Source organism: Oncorhynchus masou, chromosome 23 (assembly GCF_036934945.1).
Source record: "Oncorhynchus masou masou isolate Uvic2021 chromosome 23, UVic_Omas_1.1, whole genome shotgun sequence".
Taxonomy (NCBI): domain Eukaryota; kingdom Metazoa; phylum Chordata; class Actinopteri; order Salmoniformes; family Salmonidae; genus Oncorhynchus; species Oncorhynchus masou.
This window is the reverse complement of record NC_088234.1, coordinates 38,288,703-38,307,587: the sequence shown is the minus strand read 5'-3', so window position 1 is coordinate 38,307,587 and position 18,885 is coordinate 38,288,703. Positions and strand designations below refer to the sequence as shown.

The 18,885-nt window shown below is 43.2% G+C and overlaps 1 protein-coding gene across 1 annotated transcript; it reads left to right on the top strand.

The window, feature by feature from the left end:
- The first annotated feature begins 9,524 nt into the window (after window positions 1-9,524).
- Window positions 9,525-18,885, top strand: echs1 (enoyl CoA hydratase, short chain, 1, mitochondrial). The gene is made up of 8 exons (XM_064932004.1): window positions 9,525-9,691; window positions 15,167-15,364; window positions 15,455-15,582; window positions 17,598-17,697; window positions 17,781-17,885; window positions 18,026-18,145; window positions 18,341-18,408; window positions 18,501-18,885. Exons 1-8 carry the CDS (start codon window positions 9,616-9,618, stop codon window positions 18,564-18,566), a joined length of 861 nt encoding a protein of 286 aa, XP_064788076.1. The 5' UTR covers window positions 9,525-9,615; the 3' UTR covers window positions 18,567-18,885.

The following is an 18,885-nucleotide window of genomic DNA, read 5'->3' as shown; positions in this document are numbered from 1 at the left end:
CATAAGTATTTGATACATCAGAAAAGCAGAACTTAATATTTGGTACAGAAACCTTTGTTTGCAATTACAGAGATCATACGTTTCCTGTAGTTCTTGACCAGGTTTGCACACACTGCAGCAGGGATTTTGGCCCACTCCTCCATACAGGCCTTCTCCAGATCCTTCAGGTTTCGGGGCTGTCGCTGGGCAATACGGACTTTCAGCTCCCTCCAAAGATTTTCTATTGGGTTCAGGTCTGGAGACTGGCTCGGCCACTCCAGGATCTTGAGATGCTTCTTACGGAGCCACTCCTTAGTTGCCCTGGCTGTGTGTTTCTGGTCGTTGTCATGCTGGAAGACCCAGCCACAAACCATCTTCAATGCTCTTACTGAGGGAAGGAGGTTGTTGGCCAAGATCTTGCGATACATGTCCCCATCCATTCTCCCCTCAATACGGTGCAGTTGTCCTGTCCCCTTTGCAGAAAAGTATCCCCAAAGAATGATGTTTCCACCTCCGTGCTTCACGTTTGGGATGGTGTTCTTGGTTGTAGTCATCCTTCTTCTTCCTCCAAACACGGCGAGTGGAGTGGACCAAAAACCACATGACCTTCTCCCATTCCACCTCTGGATCATCCAGATGGTCATTGGCAAACTTCAGAGGGGCCTGGACATGCGCTGGCTTGATCAGGGGGACCTTGCATGCGCTGCAGGATTTTAATCCATGACGGTGTAGTGTGTTACTAATGGTTTTCTTTGAGACTGTGGTCCCAGCTCTCTTCAGTTCATTGACCAGGTCCTGCCGTGTAGTTCTGGGCTGATCCCTCACCTTCCTCATGATCATTGATGCCCCACGAGGTGAGATTTTGCATGGAGCCCCAGATCGAGGGTGATTTGACCGTCATCTTGAACTTCTTCTATTTTCTAATATTTGCACCAACATTTGTTGCCTTCTCACCAAGCTGCTTGCCTATTGTCCTGTAGCCCATCCCAGCCTTGTGCAAGTCTACAATTTATCCCTGATGTCCTTACACAGCTCTCTGGTCTTGGCCATTGTGGAGAGGTTGGAGTCTGTTTGATTGTGTGTGGACAGGTGTCTTTTATACAGGTAATGAGTTCAAACAGGTGCAGTTAATGAAGGTAATGAGTGGGGAACAGGAGGGCTTCTTAAAGAAAAACTAACAGGTCTGTGAGAGCCGGAATTCTTACTGGTTGGTAGGTGATCAAATACTTAGTGGGGCAAAAAAGTATTTAGTCAGCCACCAATTGTGCAAGTTCTACCACTTAAAAAGATGAGAGAGGCCTGTAATTTTCATCATAGGTACACTTCAACTATGACAGACAAAATGAGAAGAAAGAAATCTAGAAAATCACATTGTAGGATTTTTAATGAATTTATTTGCAAATTATGGTGGAAAATAAGTATTTGGTCACCTACAAACAAGCAAGATTTCTGATTCTCACAGACCTGTAACTTCTTCTTTAAGAGGCTCCTCTGTCCTCAACTCGTTACCTGTATTAATGGCACCTGTTTGAACTTGTTATCAGTATAAAAGACACCTGTCCACAACCTCAGTCACACTCCAAACTCCACTATGGCCAAGACCAAAGGACTGTCAAAGGACACCAGAAACAAAATTGTAGACCTGCACCAGGCTGGAAGACTGAATCTGCAATAGGTAAGCAGCTTGGTTTGAAGAAATCAACTGTGGGAGCAATTATTAGGAAGTGGAAGACATACAAGACCACTGATAATCTCCCTCGATCTGGGGCTCCACGCAAGATCTCACCCCGTGGGGTCAAAATGATCACAAGAACAGTGAGCAAAAATCCCAGAACCACACGGGGGGACCTAGTGAATGACCTGCAGAGAGCTGGGACCAAAGTAACAAAGCCTACCATCAGTAACACACTACGCCGCCAGGGACTCAAATCCTGCAGTGCCAGACATGTCCCCCTGCTTAAGCCAGTACATGTCCAGGCCCGTCTGAAGTTTGCTAGAGAGCATTTGGATGATCCAGAAGAAGATTGGGAGAATGTCATATGGTCAGATGAAACCAAAATATAACTTTTTGGTAAAAACTCAACTTGTCGTGTTTGGAGAACAAAGAATGCTGAGTTGCATCCAAAGAACACCATACCCACTGAAGCATGGGGGTGGAAACATCATGCTTTGAGGCTGTTTTTCTGCAAAGGGACCAGGACGACTGATCCGTGTAAAGGAAAGAATGAATGGTGCCATGTATCGTGAGATTTTGAGTGAAAACCTCCTTCCATCAGCAAGGGCATTGAAGGTGAAACGTGGTGGGTCTTTCAGCATGACAATGATCCCAAACATACCGCCCAGGCAACAAAGGAGTGGCTTCGTAAGAAGCATTTCAAGGTCCTGGAGTGGCCTAGCCAGTCTCCAGATCTCAACCCCATAGAAAATCTTTGGAGGGAGTTGAAAGTCCGTGTTGCCCAGCAACAGCTCCAAAATATCACTGCTCTAGAGGAGATCTGCATGGAGGAATGGGCCAAAATATCAGCAACAGTGTGTGAAAACCTTGTGAAGACTTACAGAAAACGTTTGACCTCTGTCATTGCCAACAAAGGGTATATAACAAAGTTTTGAAATAAACTTTTGTTATTGACCAAATACTTATTTTCCACCATAATTTGCAAATAAATTAATAAAAAATCATACAATGTGTTTTTCTGGATTTTTGTTTTAGATTCCGTCTCTCACAGTTGAAGTGTACCTATGATAAAAATTACAGACCTCTACATGCTTTGTAAGTAGGGAAAACCTGCAAAATCGGCAGTGTATCAAATACTTGTTCTCCCCACTTTAAGTGTTCCTTCTGTCCAGGTGGGAAAGGGCAGTGTGGAGTGCAATAGAGATTGCATCATCTGTGGATCTGTTTAGGCGATATGCAAATTGGAGTGGGTTTCTGGGATAATGGTGTTAATGTGAGCCATTACCAGCCTTTCGAAGCACTTCATGGCTACGGATGTGAGTGCTACGGGTCCGTAGTCATTTTGGCAGGTTGCCTTTGGGTTCATGGGCACAGGGACTATAGTGGTCTGCTTGAAATATGTTGGTATTACAGACTCAATCAGGGACATGTTGAAAATGTCATTGAAGACACCTGCCAGTTGGTCAGCACATGCCCGGAGCACACATCCTGATAATCCGTCTGGCCCCGCAGCCTTGTGTATGTTGACCTGTTTAAAGGTCTTACTCACGTTGGCTACGGAGAGTGTGATCACACAGTCGTCCAGAACAGCTGATGGTCTCATGCATGCCTCAGTGTTGCTTGCCTCGAAGCGAGCATAGAAGTGATTTAGCTCGTCTGGTAGGCTCGTATCACTGGACAGCTCGCGGCTGTGCTTCCCTTTGTAGTCTGTAATAGTTTGCAAGCCCTGCCACAAGACGAGCATCGGAGCCGGTGTCGTATGATTAAATCTTAGCCCCGTATTGACGCTTTGCCTGTTTGATGGTTCGTTGCAGGGCATAGCAGGATTTCTTGTAAGCTCCCGGGTTAGAGTCCCGCACCTTGAAAGCAGCGGCTCTACCCTTCAGCTCAGTGCGAATGTTGCCTGTAATCCATGGCTTCTGGTTGGGGTATGTACGTACAGTCACTGTGGGGACGACGTCCTCGATGCACTTATTGATAAATCCAGTGACTGATGTGGTGTACTCAATGTCATCGGAAGAATCCCGGCACATGTTCCAGTCTGATAGTAAAACAGTCCTGGAGTTTAGCATCTGCTTCATCTGACCACTTTTTTATAGACCGAGTCACTAGTACTTCCTGCTTTAATTTTTGCTTGTAAGCAGGAATCAGGAGGATAGAGTTGTGGTCAGATTTACCAAATGGAGGGAGAGCTTATTACGCATCTCTGTGTGTGGAGTACAGGTGATCTAGAATTTTTGTTCCTTTGTCTTGGTTAGAAGGCATGATGTGTAATGATTTTTTATGGAGAACTTTTCAGGAGACGTCCTGACAACTGATACACAGATATGTTCCTGCAACGTTCCCGTACAACGTGTCTAGAACATTAATATGTTCTGAGAACATGGCAAAGGGCTTGTAAAGTAAGCATTTCACTGTAACGTCTAAACATGGCTGTGATCAGTGGCGATTTTAGCATGTAAATCTTGATAGGGGCAAACTCAACCATGTTTTTTTAGATGCATGGCAGAAAAACCACAACAAAACACTAAACCATACATTAATTGCACTATAACGGTGACAAACAGTGCCCACACGCTGTTAGGGCCTACATAAAGCTGTCTTGACAGCGGAGCTGAACTGTTAGTGCCTACATACTGTAAAGCTGTCCAGACATCGGAGCTTTCCTTTCAGCGCCATGGAGTGAATCCTTACCACCGCTACACCTGGCTATCAACAGTGCCTCATCTGGCAGTGAAACAGCTCATTCAGCCTCATTAAAAAACATTCAGCTTTTAAAAAACCCATAGCTGGTACGGCTGACTTGTTTAAATAATTATGGTTTCTACTGATAAGAACTCGGTAAGAACTGCATTCTCCTTCAATAGTAGCTGTACACACGATGTACATTTGAGCTCTACACACTACGGCATAAGGGAACGATAAGAGGAAAGCCATAATTTCGATTAAGATGTTAATTAGAGAGCTGAAACAGACGTAGTCAATATGCCTATTTGTTCAGGACTTTTTAAATGGCCAGCGACAGAATTCACAACATGAGCCATTCTTCCAGTATTCTCCCTGTATACCAAGTCAACCATATGATAAATAATGGGGGCATATAAGCAGACAATGAAAGCTCTTACAATATTCAATGATGAAATTTCTCAAAAACAGGCTATATGCTACATGTGCACCACCAAGTCAGAACAGTAGGCTAAGTTCTGAGGGGGAGAGGGACCAAATTCTTAGGGTGAGACACATGGGCTACTAACAGATTACTACACAACATAGACTTAGTATTACATTCCGATACGTTCTATCTATCATTTCTCTTCATATGACAAGAATTGAAAAAGATTTTCCAGTTGATTGTCGACATGATTCATGATGATGACTGCTTGTCTAGCTAGCTTGCTAAGATTTAGAAATTATGTCCAATCAATGCTACGGTAGATATAACATGATTTGACATAACTTTAACTGTGGCCACTGACCTTGAGCCTACTTGGATGGGTACTTCTAATATTAATCTATGGCAGAACCCAAGGGGGCTTTAACTGCATAGCTCTCCTTGTAGATTCTGTGGTGACGTCATGACCTCATGAGTGACAGAACACTTAGCCAATCACGGCGCAACTAGAGAAGATTACCAATGCCTACACACCGTGCTTTCGCTGGCTGCCCCTCCACCACAGAAAGCACTGAGCTAGGCTAAAACACCTGCATTTTGGAGCTGGCTTACTCAAGAAAGAAACCATGTTTGTAATGCGGCTTTATTAACTCAAGGATAATTTTTTATTTTTTTTACATTGTTTGCAAACTGAAATGTAACACGAAATAATGCCAAATTAACATGCAAAACAGGCCAATTTTATTATTATATCATTTGGTTTGTATTATTTTTTTAGCTAAACAGATGGGTCTCAAAAAATGAATGAAGGGTCGTAACTGCCTGTGACAAATACAATTACATTTGATTTGTATGTGTGTCCATATGCGTCCTCAGAGTATAGTGTTATTGCATGAGACACTATTGTGACCCTATGGAGATCATTCGACTTTTCTATCTTCTCTTCCTCTAGTCAGCCTTGACTACCACCCATGGACCACTTCAAAGCACACGGTTGTCCTGAACCTCCATATCTCCAACTACAGAAAATATATGCATAACTGGGCCCAAAATCCACCTTTCCAGAAACAAGTCTCTCACCGTTGCCGCTTGTTATAGACCCTTCAGCCCCCAGCTGTGCCCTGGACACCATATGTGAATTGATTGCCCCCATCTATCTTCAGAGTTCGTACTGTTAGGTGACCAAACCTGGGACATGCTTAACACCCCTGATGTCCTACAATCTAAGCTAGATGCCCTCAATCTCACACAAATGATCAAGGAACCTACCAGGTACAACCCAAAATCCATAACCATGGGCACCCTCATAGATTTCATCAAATCAAATTTATTTATATAGCCCTTCGTACATCAGCTGATATCTCAAAGTGCTGTACAGAAACCCAGTCTAAAACCACAAACAGCAAGCAATGCAGGTGTAGAAGCATGGTGGCGAGGAAAAACTCCCTAGAAAGGCCAAAACCTAGGAAGAAACCTAGAGAGGAACCAGGCTATGTGGGGTGGCCAGTCCTCTTCTGGCTGTGCCGGGTGGGGATTATAACAGAACATGGCCAAGATGTTCAAATGTTCATAAATGACCAGCATGTTTGAATAATAATAAGGCAGAACAGTTGAAACTGGAGCAGCAGCACGGTCAGGTGGACTGGAGACAGCAAGGAGTCATCATGTCAGGTAGTCCTGGGGCATGGTCCTAGGGCTCAGGTCCTCGGAGAGAGAGAAAGAAAGAGAGAATTAGAGAGAGCATATGTGGGGTGGCCAGTCCTCTTCTGGCTGTGCCGGGTGGAGATTATAACAGAACATGGCCAAGATGTTCAAATGTTCATAAATGACCAGCATGGTCGAATAATAATAAGGCAGAACAGTTGAAACTGGAGCAGCAGCACGGCCAGGTGGACTGGGGACAGCAAGGAGTCATCATGTTAGGTAGTCCTGGGGCATGGTCCTAGGGCTCAGGTCCTCCGAGAGAGAGAAAGAAAGAGAGAAGGAGAGAATTAGAGAACGCACACTTAGATTCACACAGGACACCGAACATCCTGATCAACTTGCCCTCTAAATACACCTCTGCTGTCTTCAACCAGGATCTCAGCGATCATTGCTTCATTGCCTGTGTGCATAATGGGTCCATGATCAAACGACCACCCCTCATCACTGTTAAACGCTCCCTAAAACACTTCATCCGAGCAGGCCTTTCTAATCGACCTGGCCCGGGTATCCTGAAAGGATATTGACCTCATCCCATCAGTGGAGGATACCTGGTTGCTCTTTAAAAGTGCCTTCCTCACCATCGTAAATATGCATGCCCCATTCAAAAAATGTAGAACTAAGAACAGATATAGTCCTTGGTCTGCCCTTAATCAGCATAAAAACATCCAGTGGCGTTCAGCATTAGCATCGAATAGCCTCTGTATATGCAACTTTTCAGGGAAGTCAGTAACCAATATACTCAGTCAGTTAGGAAAGCTAAGACTTTCTTTTTCAAACAGATTCCAAAAAGTTTTGGGACACTGTAAAGTCCATGGAGAATAAGAGCACCTCGTCCCAGCTGCCCACTGCACTGAGGCTAGGTAACAATGTCACCACCGATAAATCTACTATAATTGATTATTTCAATAAGCATTTTTCTACGGCTGGCCATGCTTTCCACCTGGCTACCCCTACCCTGGCCAACAGCTCAGCACCCCTGCAGCAACTTGCCCAAACCCCCCACCCGCTTCTCCTTCACCCAAATCCAGACAGCTGATGTTCTGAAAGTGCTGCAAAATCTGGATCCCTACAAATCAGCTGGGCTCTCTCTTTCTAAAATGATCTGCTGAAATTGTTGCAACCCCTACTACTAGCCTGTTCAACCTCTCTTTCGTATCAGCTGAGATCCCCAAAGATTGGAAATCTGCCGCAGTCATCCCCGTCTTCAAAGGGGGAGACACTCTAGACCCAAACTGTTATTGAACTATATCCATCCTGCCCTGCCTTTCTAAAATCTTCGAAAGCCAGGTTAACAAACAGATCACCGACCATTTTTAATCCCACCGTACCTTCTCCACTATGCAATCTGGTTTCTGAGCTGGTCATGGGTGCACCTCAGCCATGCTCAAGGTCCTAAATGATATCATAACCACTAACGATAAAAGACAGTACTGCGCAGCCGTCTTCATCGACCTGGCCAAGGCTTTCGACTCTGTCAATCACCGCATTCTTATCGGCAGACTCAATGGCCTTGGTGAACCAGGCGAGGCAGACATTTCACCCAACTAGCATCACTATTCTGGACGGTTATGACTTAGAATATGTGGACAATTACAAATACCTAGGTGTCTGGTTAGACTGTAAACTATCCTTCCAGACTCACATTAAGCATCTCCAATCCAAAATGAAATCTAGAATCGGCTTCCTATTTTGCAACAAAGCATCCTTCACTTATGCTGCCAAACTTACCCTCGTAAAACTGACTATCCTACCGATCCTTGACTTTGGCGATGTCATTTACAAAATAGCCTCCAACACTCTACTCAGAAAACTGGATGTAGTCTATCACAGTGCCATCTGTTTTGTCACCAAAGCCCCATATACTACCCACCACTGCGACCTGTACGCTCTCGTTGGCTGGCACTCACTACATATTCGTTGACAAACCCACTGGCTCCAGGTCATCTATAAGTCTTTGCTAGGTAAAGCCCCATCTTATCTCAGCTCACTGGTCACCATAGCAGCACCCACCCGTAGCACGCGCTCCAGCAGGTATATTTAATGGTCATCCCCAAAGCCAACACTTCATTTGGCCATCTTTCCTTACAGTTCTCTGCTGCCAATGACTGGAACGAATTGCAAATTGCACACCCTACTACCTCATACCCATATTGTTATGTATCCTCTGGCTCTTTTGCACCCTGGTGTCTCTACTTGCACATCATCATCTGCACATCTGTCACTCCAGTGTTAATGTTAAATTGGAATTATTTCGCCTCTATGGCCTATTTATTGCCTTACCTCCCTACTCTTCTACATTTGCACACTGTACATAGATGATTCTATTGTGTTATTGACTAAGTTTATTTATGTGTAACTCTGTGTTGTTTTTGTCACACTAATTTGCTTTATCTTGACCAGGTCGCATTGTAAATGAGAACTTGTTCTCAACTGGCCTACCTTGTTAAATAAATCTGGAGGAAAAAAATAACATTTTCCAGCAGGTGCCATTTTTTCTGCTCACCAAGCGAAAAGTTTTTGTATGGAGGTCAATGAGAGTGTCGAATTTGGTTAACAAAAAATATTATGGCTTATTTGCTACGTGTAGCTTATTTGATCGAATATACGTTTCGTAATGATTAGGCTGTTACACTGTGTTCTAATATTAGTAGGACACGTGACATGCCGGCACCCTTTATTAAAAACACTATAGCTATATATAATTGTGCCTGGTCGTCTATAGTTACCACAGCCACAAAGTTTAAACCCCGCTCATTTCTACAATTTATTTTCTTAATATGTTATTTTAAATCTAACCTTAACCACACTGCTAACTTTATGCCTACCCCTAACCTTAAATTGAGTCCAAAAAGCTCATTTTAATTTCCATGCATTTTTATAGGCAATTTAGAATTTGTGGCTGCGGTAACTAGTGAAAACTGTTGTGCCTGTTTACACACGTATCTGCCGGCATTGGCTAGAATGGTCCCGTCCGATGTTGCCTCCTCCAGACCGCCTTCCATTTGTTTTCATTTTTAGAGCCGTTATCAATGGCTAATCTGTGTTGACAATCCTCGGCCACTTATCCGTTTCCGGGTCACGAGTGAGGTTGATTGCAGTGAGAGCTCGTGTTGTGACTTTCAGCGTCAGCAACTTCGTGTTTGATATGGCCCTGTTCTGCAGAACCGCAGCGCTTCTATTGAAGCCAGGAGCTCTCTCCATCGCTCGTCAGTACAGTGCAGGTAAGAGGTTACTGTTAATATCATTTTTAGAAAAGCAGTGCTTTTTTGTCATGGATGTCATGGACAATGTCATGGAGCTAGTTAACGTTACGTCATTACATGTGCGACGCTTGATGTTTTGCGGATGGATCCGAGAGACGTCCCTGGTTGAGGTTAAAGGGATATTTCACGATATACTTCCCCGAGTCATATGAACTCGTGGATACCTGGTTTACGCCTCTGTGTGTAATTTGAAGGATGTTGCTATTTAGTGCAAGCACTATTGCTAAATAGCGTTAGCCCAATGACTACCCAAATGGTAGTTAGCATTGTCTTGCAAAACGACCTCTAACTTCCTTCATACTGCACACAGAGACATACAAATGGCATCCACGGGTTCTTCTGCCTTTGGGGAAGTAGGTAAAGGGCATCCTTGCCAAAATCCCGATGTATACCTTTTTGAGTTTAGGGTAGGGACATTCCTTTGCATATTGGCAGAGGAAGAGGCGCCCTAAAATCTGTCAGCGTGAGATAAATCCTCTTTTATATATAGGTGTTTAAGAGAGAGTGTCGAATTAGGTGATGTTCATTTGATCGAATAGAAGTTTCGTAATGTACTGATATAAGTGGATGCACTTGGCTTTCCTGTCTCAGATCTGACTGCCAACCAAATCTGATTTACAGACAGTCTTGCCGATAGATGCACATGGCGAGGAGTGGCTTAATGTAACCACACCCCCAAGTAGGGTACTCCAGTTATTCCCATGTAATTAGCCTAAATGTGGCGTCGTCCTAAACAAACTACTGATACATTTTGTCGTTTCATTAAACTTTTTCGGCAGCCTCACGTGTCGCTATAAGCATACTTCGCTGTCACAACAACACATTATTTGCATGATACTTATTCTGCCACTAAATTGTTACAAGACCATCTAACACTGTCTGTAAAGCTGCCGCATTATATTTCTGTCACTGTTTGTTTACCCCCAGTTTTAGTTCATCTCGATCTATTCGGTAGTCTTGGATATGGATATGTCGTAACTACTTCGTCTCTGCCTGCCCTTGAACTGTCTAGGTATTTAGAAAAGTTGATTCTTGTTAGCTTGCCTATTTGTCCTTTCAATTTGCCAGATGCCAGCTGGGGAGACTACCCTACCAAATGGCCCAAAGTTGCCTATGGCAATATATGCACGCACCTACTTGGTGGAATCTCCAGGTTTACATAAGTATCCAAATGCAATAGAATATTATATCTGCTGTTTGGAGGTATACAGGACACTAGTCTGTACTACAAGCTAACTAGCAAGCATTATTCAATACACATAGCTAGTTAATTACAAACAAGGGTTAGCGACATAAGCCTGATGTACACTACACAATTTTGGTATTGATTTAGCTGTCCCAGACAAGTTTTTTGAGATCAGAGACAAAATTAGTGAAGGCGCTCCAGCCGTCACTAATGCTCGTTTACTGTGAGCCATTTAGAGACTCAATCTGAGGGCTACCCATCCGGTCCCAGATGTCCTGATAATTTCAGACATGCTTGATTTTATCGGCACAAAATTTGCAATACTCTTGTAGTATGAGATGGGCAACGGCAAGTTTTGAAAACGGTGATATTCAATAGACAATGAGAGCTCGCCAGAAAAGAAGCCAGTGAGATGAGGTTGTTTCGCATCACACAGAATCTATACTCTCGAGCAGGAGCGACGACTACTAGTAGTACGCGTTTGTACTTGCCTTTAACCAAAGCCATTCCGTACAAATGTGCATAACTGCGACATTCAAACGAGGCTACAAAGAAAACTAATGGGACTGTGTTGACTTCAAAATCGGGGGTGTGAACTAGGTTTCTATTCAAGCGTTGATCGACATGGTAATGGCTCTATAGTATTGGAGAAAAGTTGAAAAAACGGACACTCCGTTACATCGGGATGTGTCATGTCGTAACGTACAGCACGCATGAAGCAACTATTTCTGTCTTACAATATCTCTCCACCAGGTGTAGCACTTCTCTCATCCTTTAAAAACAAGAAATGGACAGTGACAGGGGTAAGGGGGGATACCTAGTCCTTTTTTGCGTCGTCATTGCATGCGATCATCATTCTCAAAGCTGCTGTTTATTTCTAAGATCACTTTAGCACCGCCCTAAAAACCTGATAAAATTTGACACAAACCTTCAAAGGTATGTAATGACACATTATATAAACTCTTTATAGTGTTTTATTTACATTTTAGAGGCGACAAGGTGATAAGTTGGACAGATCGAGTGAAAAAAAGCAATTTTCCCACACATCTCTCCTTCTCACTATCACGCATTAGTTCCGCTTCCCCACCCGCCATTTTTAAAAAGACCCAACGGGGCTCATTGCCTGCTTGAATTTTGCAGAAACGGGCAGTGTTTAGGTCATGTAATTGATTTCTATTGGAGAGGGGAGAAATTGTGCTTTACAATAGTATTGACATTACAGTTGATCTGGAAGTATTACGTTTTTTGGGGCACTAAAATAAGGGCAATTGTACGGACCAAGGCGATGTACAATTTTACGTGAGTTTGTTAAACATTGAGTTGTGATTTTACCTGAAATGCACAAGGTCCTCTACTCCGACAATTAAACCACACATAAAACGGTCAACTGAATCGTTTATAGTCATCTCTCCTTCTTCTAGGCTTTTTCTTCTCTTTCCTTTATATTGCAATTGGCAACTTTCATAAATTAGGTGCATTACCGCCACCGACCAATGAGGAGATGGCACGTGGGTACCTGCTACTATAAACCAATGAGGGAATGGGAGAGGCAGGACTTGCAGCGCCATCTGCGTCATAAATAGAACTGACTTCTATTTTAGCCCTTGGCAACGCTGGCGCGGCGTGGGTGCAATAATCGAATAATATAGATTTTAAATTTATTTTACAACTCGCGCACGCGACGTGAGTGGTGTAGTCAGCCTGTTAGTGTGCACAACACTAAGTTGGCAAGACAAAAAAACTACAGGAAAGATGGTCGTTTAATGTGAGAGCTTCAGCGATGTTAGGATTTTGAAAGTTGTGTAGTGTACACCAGGCATTACCGGTGATGAAGTGTTTCGGGGACACAAATGTATTGAGTAACCCGGAGCACACATCTTTCCATCATCATCGTGGTGTAATAGCCTGAAACCATGAGGTTCATCTAACCTAGTCCTCTCACATAACTCTGCCCCATAGTTAATGTTGCTACAATGAATCCATGCACGTGAGAAGGTTGGACAGAAGAGGGGGGTTTTCTCATTTGGGCAAGTACTCTCTCTCCTTCGTGACCCGGAAACCGATAAGTGGTCGAGGAGTGTGCCAAAACGATAGTAGGCAAATGGAAGTGTCCTCCCCTCCTTGAAAGCCACCTTTCATCAAGGATACTCATGTGTATTCTACCGTGGAAAAGTTAGACTGCTCTATCAAATCATAGACTTAATTATAACATAACACACAGAAATACGAGCCTTTGTTCATTAATATGGTCGAATCTGGAAACTATCATTTCGAATACAAAACATTTATTATTTCAGTGAAATATGGAACCGTTAGAGATGCCACCCGTTAGATAAAATACCTAAGTCTAAATATTCGTTACATTGCACAAACTTCAATGTTATGTCATAATTACGTAAAATCCTGGCAAATTAGTTCGCAATGAGCCAGGCGGCCCAAACTGTTGCATATACCCTGACTCTGTGTGCAATGAACGCAAGAGAAGTGACACAGTTTCACCTGGTTAATATTGCCTGCTAACCTGGATTTCTTTTAGCTAAATATTTTTTTTATTTTACCATTATTTAACCAGGCAAGTCAGTAAAGAACAAATTCTTATTTTCAATGACGGCCTAGGAACAGTGGTTAACTGCCTGTTCAGGGGCAGAACGACATATTTGTACCTTGTCAGCTCTGGGTTTGAACTTGCAACCTTCCGGCTACTAGACCAAAGCTCTAACCACTAGGCTACCCTGCCACCCCAAATATGCAGGTTCTGTGTATTGATTTTAAAAAGGCATTGGTGTTTATAGTTAGGTACAGTCGTCCAACGATTGTGCTTTTTTCCGCAAATGTGCTTTTGTTAAATCATCCCCCAGCGTTGCATCGATTATATGCCATGCAGGACACACTAGATAAACTAGTAATATCATTAACCATGTGTAGTTATAACTAGTGATTATGATTGATTGTTTTTTATAAGATAAGTTTAATGCTAGCTAGCAACTTACCTTGGCTTCTACTGCATTCGCGTAACAGGCAGTCTCCTTGTGGAGTGCAACGAGAGGCAGGTAGTTATAGCGTTGGACTAGTTTACTGTAAGGTTGCAAGATTGGATCCCCCGAGCTGACAATGTGAAAATCTGTCATTCTGTCCCTGAACAAGGCAGTTAACCCACCGTTCCTAGGCCGTCATTGAAAATAAGAATGTGTTCTTATTAATATTGAATACTCATGTTAAAAGGAACCACCAGCTTTCATATGTTCTCATGTTCTGAGCAAGGAACTGAAACGTTAGCTTTCTTACATAGCACATATTGCACTTTTACTTTCTTCTCCAACACTTTGTTTTTGCATTATTTAAACCAAATTGATCATTTTTCATTATTTACTTGAGGCTAAATTGATTTTATTGATGTATTATATTAAGTTAAAATAAGTGTTCATTCAGTATTGTTGTAATTGTCATTATTACAAATACATTTTTTTTTTAACCGGCCGATTAATCGGTATCGGCTTTTTTGGTCCTCCAATAATCGGTATCGGCGTTGAAAAATCATAATCGGTTGACCTCTAGTTCGAGGAACAGGTGGGACCAATTCCAGGTGCCAATTGGTTGCAGCACCTGGACTGGGTAGTATTCGTGTTGGATCACCAGCCCCAGTTGGTGCCTGTAGAGCTGTCCATGGTGCTGACTCACCTTGGAGCCTCTAGCCCTCTGGAACTGGCCATGGTCCTGCTCCTTTCTTTGTAGAAAATACAAGTAATATGATTACTACTGTTGCACATGTATATGGTAAATGTCAAGTTTAGGTTTTCAATAAATTTTCAATAGTTTCTACATATTGGTTATTGATTTGGGCTATTTATCAAAATGTCTATTAATAGCAACCGGTGTTGGTCAGTCCACACACTCTCAAGAATATCAGTCCACATCCTTGTTATTAGGTTTGTTCTAACCTGGCTTGCTGAGCCATCCCACCTGCATTAGTTGGAGCGAAAACCTATGCTGCATTACAGGCCGACTACATTGCAGTAGCCTGCCGGTTCTGCCAATGGCTGCATAGTTGTTTAACGTATCAGCTTATCACATCATATGACAGGAATCATAACCTATTCAACCTGGTGCCCGACTGCACCATCAATGACATGCCATGCAACAATTGCTCGTTGCTGCGCACAGCAAGGCTGCAATGTAGTCAGCCGGGAACACCACCTTGGTCACGTTGAATGAATAATCCTCTTATTTTATTGTGTGTGTGTATTTAGGTGGTCAGTATGAGTACATCCTGGTGGAGAAGCGTGGAGAGAATCAGGATGTGGGCTACATCCAGTTGAACCGCCCCAAGGCTCTGAACGCTCTGTGTGACGGGCTGATGCTGGAGTTGGGAAAAGCGCTGGATGCATTCGAGGCTGATGGAACAGTGGGCGCCATCGTCCTTACTGGCAGCGACAGGGCCTTCGCAGGTGAGGGATGTGTGTGTGAACGAGAGAGGGAGAGATAAGTGTGTGCACACGCATCTTGTGTCTTACACCTGAAAACTGTGTGTCTCTCAGCTGGGGCTGACATTAAGGAGATGCAGAATCGTACCTTCCAGGAGTGTTATGCCGGGAACTTCCTAGCTCACTGGAACAGAGTCTCTACCACTAGGAAACCAGTCATCGCTGCTGTCAACGGGTTTGCTGTGAGTACACACACCTCAGTCAACAGGTAGTCTGTTATAACAGTATACACTAGAGGTCTTCGCGGGTCCAGACATTTGGAATGGACCGGTGGCTTTGCCACCCGGACCCAATATGCATAAATACATTAATTTGAAGTGGAGTCCCGTTCAGAATGGACTAGAGGGCATTCATACCCATTTCAAAAAGTCCAGTGGAAAAACGGACCCAAACAGGCCTGTGGCCGTTCGGATCCAAGAGACAAGTTCAGATCCGAGACATGAAAGTGAGAAAAAAACCTCTGACCTGGCACCATCAATAAACTAGCGATATTGACCAAATTAGCCACAGTAAGGCCTACGTGTCCTTAAAAACAGCCTATAACAAATTTAAAAAAACATATATTCCTTGTTTCGATGTGTTGCATATTCAAAACGTTATAGCCTATTGTTTTATTGTTTTTTACATTCCTAAGCGGTGATTGTCCACTTCCAGGTTCAGCTGTCAGAGATTTGAGAGCAGAATGAATCAGGGCATTGCATGTGTCCACTGTATGATATTAATTGGCCTATTTTAAAAAAGGAATATAACGGAAGAGAAGCGAGAGAGGGATTCCGGCGGCTTGTTCCCCAATACTGTCATGCATTTCTTTATCCTTGGCTACTACTGCTGTATAGATATACTGTAGGCTTACAGGAGGCTAATTCGTACATTTTCGATCAGAATATTTCTTTAGAAAGATTAACAAACATATTGTTAGGCCTACCAGTAGTTCTATAATCTAAAACATTCTTCCTCACCTCAAGTTCAACTGTCGGGGGTCCGAGGGAGACGGACTCCCTTCTCCACACCAAACCTTCATAAAAGTTTCTAAACTAACCTAGCGGTTAGATCATTGGGCTAGTAACCGAATGGTCACTAATTCGAATGCACGAGTCGACAAGGTGAAAAATCTGTCTGTGCTCTTACTGCTATGGCTGACCCTGTAAAACTAAACTGTGGAAACACGTTCTCTGGAGTGATGAATCACGTTTCACCAACTGGCAGTCCGACGGACGAAGCTGGGTTTGGCGGATGCCAGGAGAATGCTCCCTGTCCCAATGCATAGTGCCAACTGTAAAGTTTGGTGGAGGAGGAATAATGGTCTGGGGCTGTTTTTCATAGTTCAAGCTAGGCCCCTTAGATCCAGCGAAGGGAAATCTTAACACTACGGCATACAATGACATTATATAACATATTTAACTTCTTTATAATTTTCCCCTAACCCTACCACCCCTCCCCTAATTGGAGTAAGCTAATTAAATCTTTTTTTCTTTTCTTAATACCCCCCCTAATTGGAGTAAACTAATGGACAACAAACAATACTTCCACTTCCAGGTTTCACATACTACATACATTTCACGGACAGTATATTTTACATTTAATTATCTTTTGTTTGTTTTTAGTCCCAGCCTTCAGCTACCCTGTCCTTGCTGTTACTGTCAGTACCACAATAGTCTCTGAAATCTCAGACCTAGAGCAACACCACTGTCGGAATTTCTTGACCACTTCTAATGGGGATATTTTATGGGGGGGATGGTTGCTCTTCAGACAGAGAACTCTGAAACAATCACGATTTTGGGTAGTAGGGGGTTAAAAATAATCCCCTCGGAAACATGACGGAGGTAGACACAAGCGTAAGCTTGAAACGCAAACGTCAATGGTGCAAACAAACTACTTACTTTGCGAAATACACTAATTGAAAATATCCCCTGCGAGCCCATCTAGCTACAGTAGCTACCGGAAATATTTACGGCAGGACTTCAATGGATAGAGCTCTGGGCGGGTTTTCGGCGCACGTCCCAACTCCGCCCTTTCCTCTTTGCCAAACTGACTTTATACAGGCAGACCTGTATGCTGAAACATTGGCACATTGTGGAGGTAGTCTGTATAGCTAGACCACAAGGACAGCTTGGTTTTGTGTTTGTGTGTGTGTGTGTGTGTGGGTTAACATTATTTCTGTGTGTGCCTCTCTCTCGCTGTATGTATTTTTCTCTAGTTGGGGGGAGGCTGTGAGCTTGCTATGATGTGTGACATCATCTATGCTGGAGAGAAGGCTCAGTTTGGACAGCCTGAGATCCTTTTGGGAACAATCCCAGGTACCAGTAATCCCTGATCTATGTGGATTGAAAATAGTTCAGTCTGTCTGTTGGTCTGTAGATTAACTGTACTCTGTGCGTAGGTGCTGGTGGTACTCAGAGACTGACAAGGGCAGTGGGGAAATCTCTCGCCATGGAGATGGTACTGACTGGAGACAGGATCACAGCACAGGAGGCTAAGCAGTCAGGTATCACACACACAAACCTCACATTATACATGCAAAGGAGGGTAAACAGTCAGGTAACTCGCAGACACACACAGGAGGCTAAACAGTCAGATAACACACGCAAACCTCACATTATATACACAATTACCATGCTCTCTTAGGTCTGGTGAGTAAGATCTGTCCAGTAGACCAATTGGTGTCAGAAGCTATTAAATGTGGGGAGAAGATCGCTGCCAACTCCAAGATCGTGTCTGCCATGGCTAAAGAGGCCGTCAACGCAGGTTCGAGAGCTGATCTGATTTTTACATATTTAATAAACCCTTCTCTGACCCTACAATGATATGTGAGATGTTTAGATATTTCATGTTTTGTGAACTTGATTTAATTCATACATTAACTTTTTTATCTCATTCCCTAGTCTTTTATTGCTTCAGTTATATTGATTAATGCAAGATCTAACGTGTGTTGGTGTGTAGCCTACGAGCTGACGCTGGCTGAAGGGAATCGTCTGGAAAAGAGATTATTTCACTCTACCTTTGCCACGGTCAGTCAATCTACCGATGTTCTCTTATTCAGATCAACCATTTCTCAGGTGTGTTCTGTGTGTACTCACTGACATTGTGTTTCCTACAACAGGAGGATCGTAAGGAGGGCATGACCGCGTTTGTGGAGAAGAGAAAGGCCAATTTCAAGGACCAGTAGAGGAGCAAACACAAAACCCAACAGACCAGGATGTAAATCTCCAATCCAAGGGTTCCTGAAGGCTGTGTCCTGACTTAATATCTTGACTCATGACTCTGATGTTGGCTTAGATGAGATTTAAGTAATCTAAACTGGAGATTATTGTGAAAATCAGACTTTTACATGTCTTGTTGGGTGTAAATGACAGAGGCCAAGCGATATCAGTCACAACTGCTAACACACACTTAACACAGCCTTTTCACTGTCCAACAGAATCTCACATTTTTTAGAAAATGAATTTGTCCTGTGTACATTGTGCAAATAAAGCCGTAGACAGATA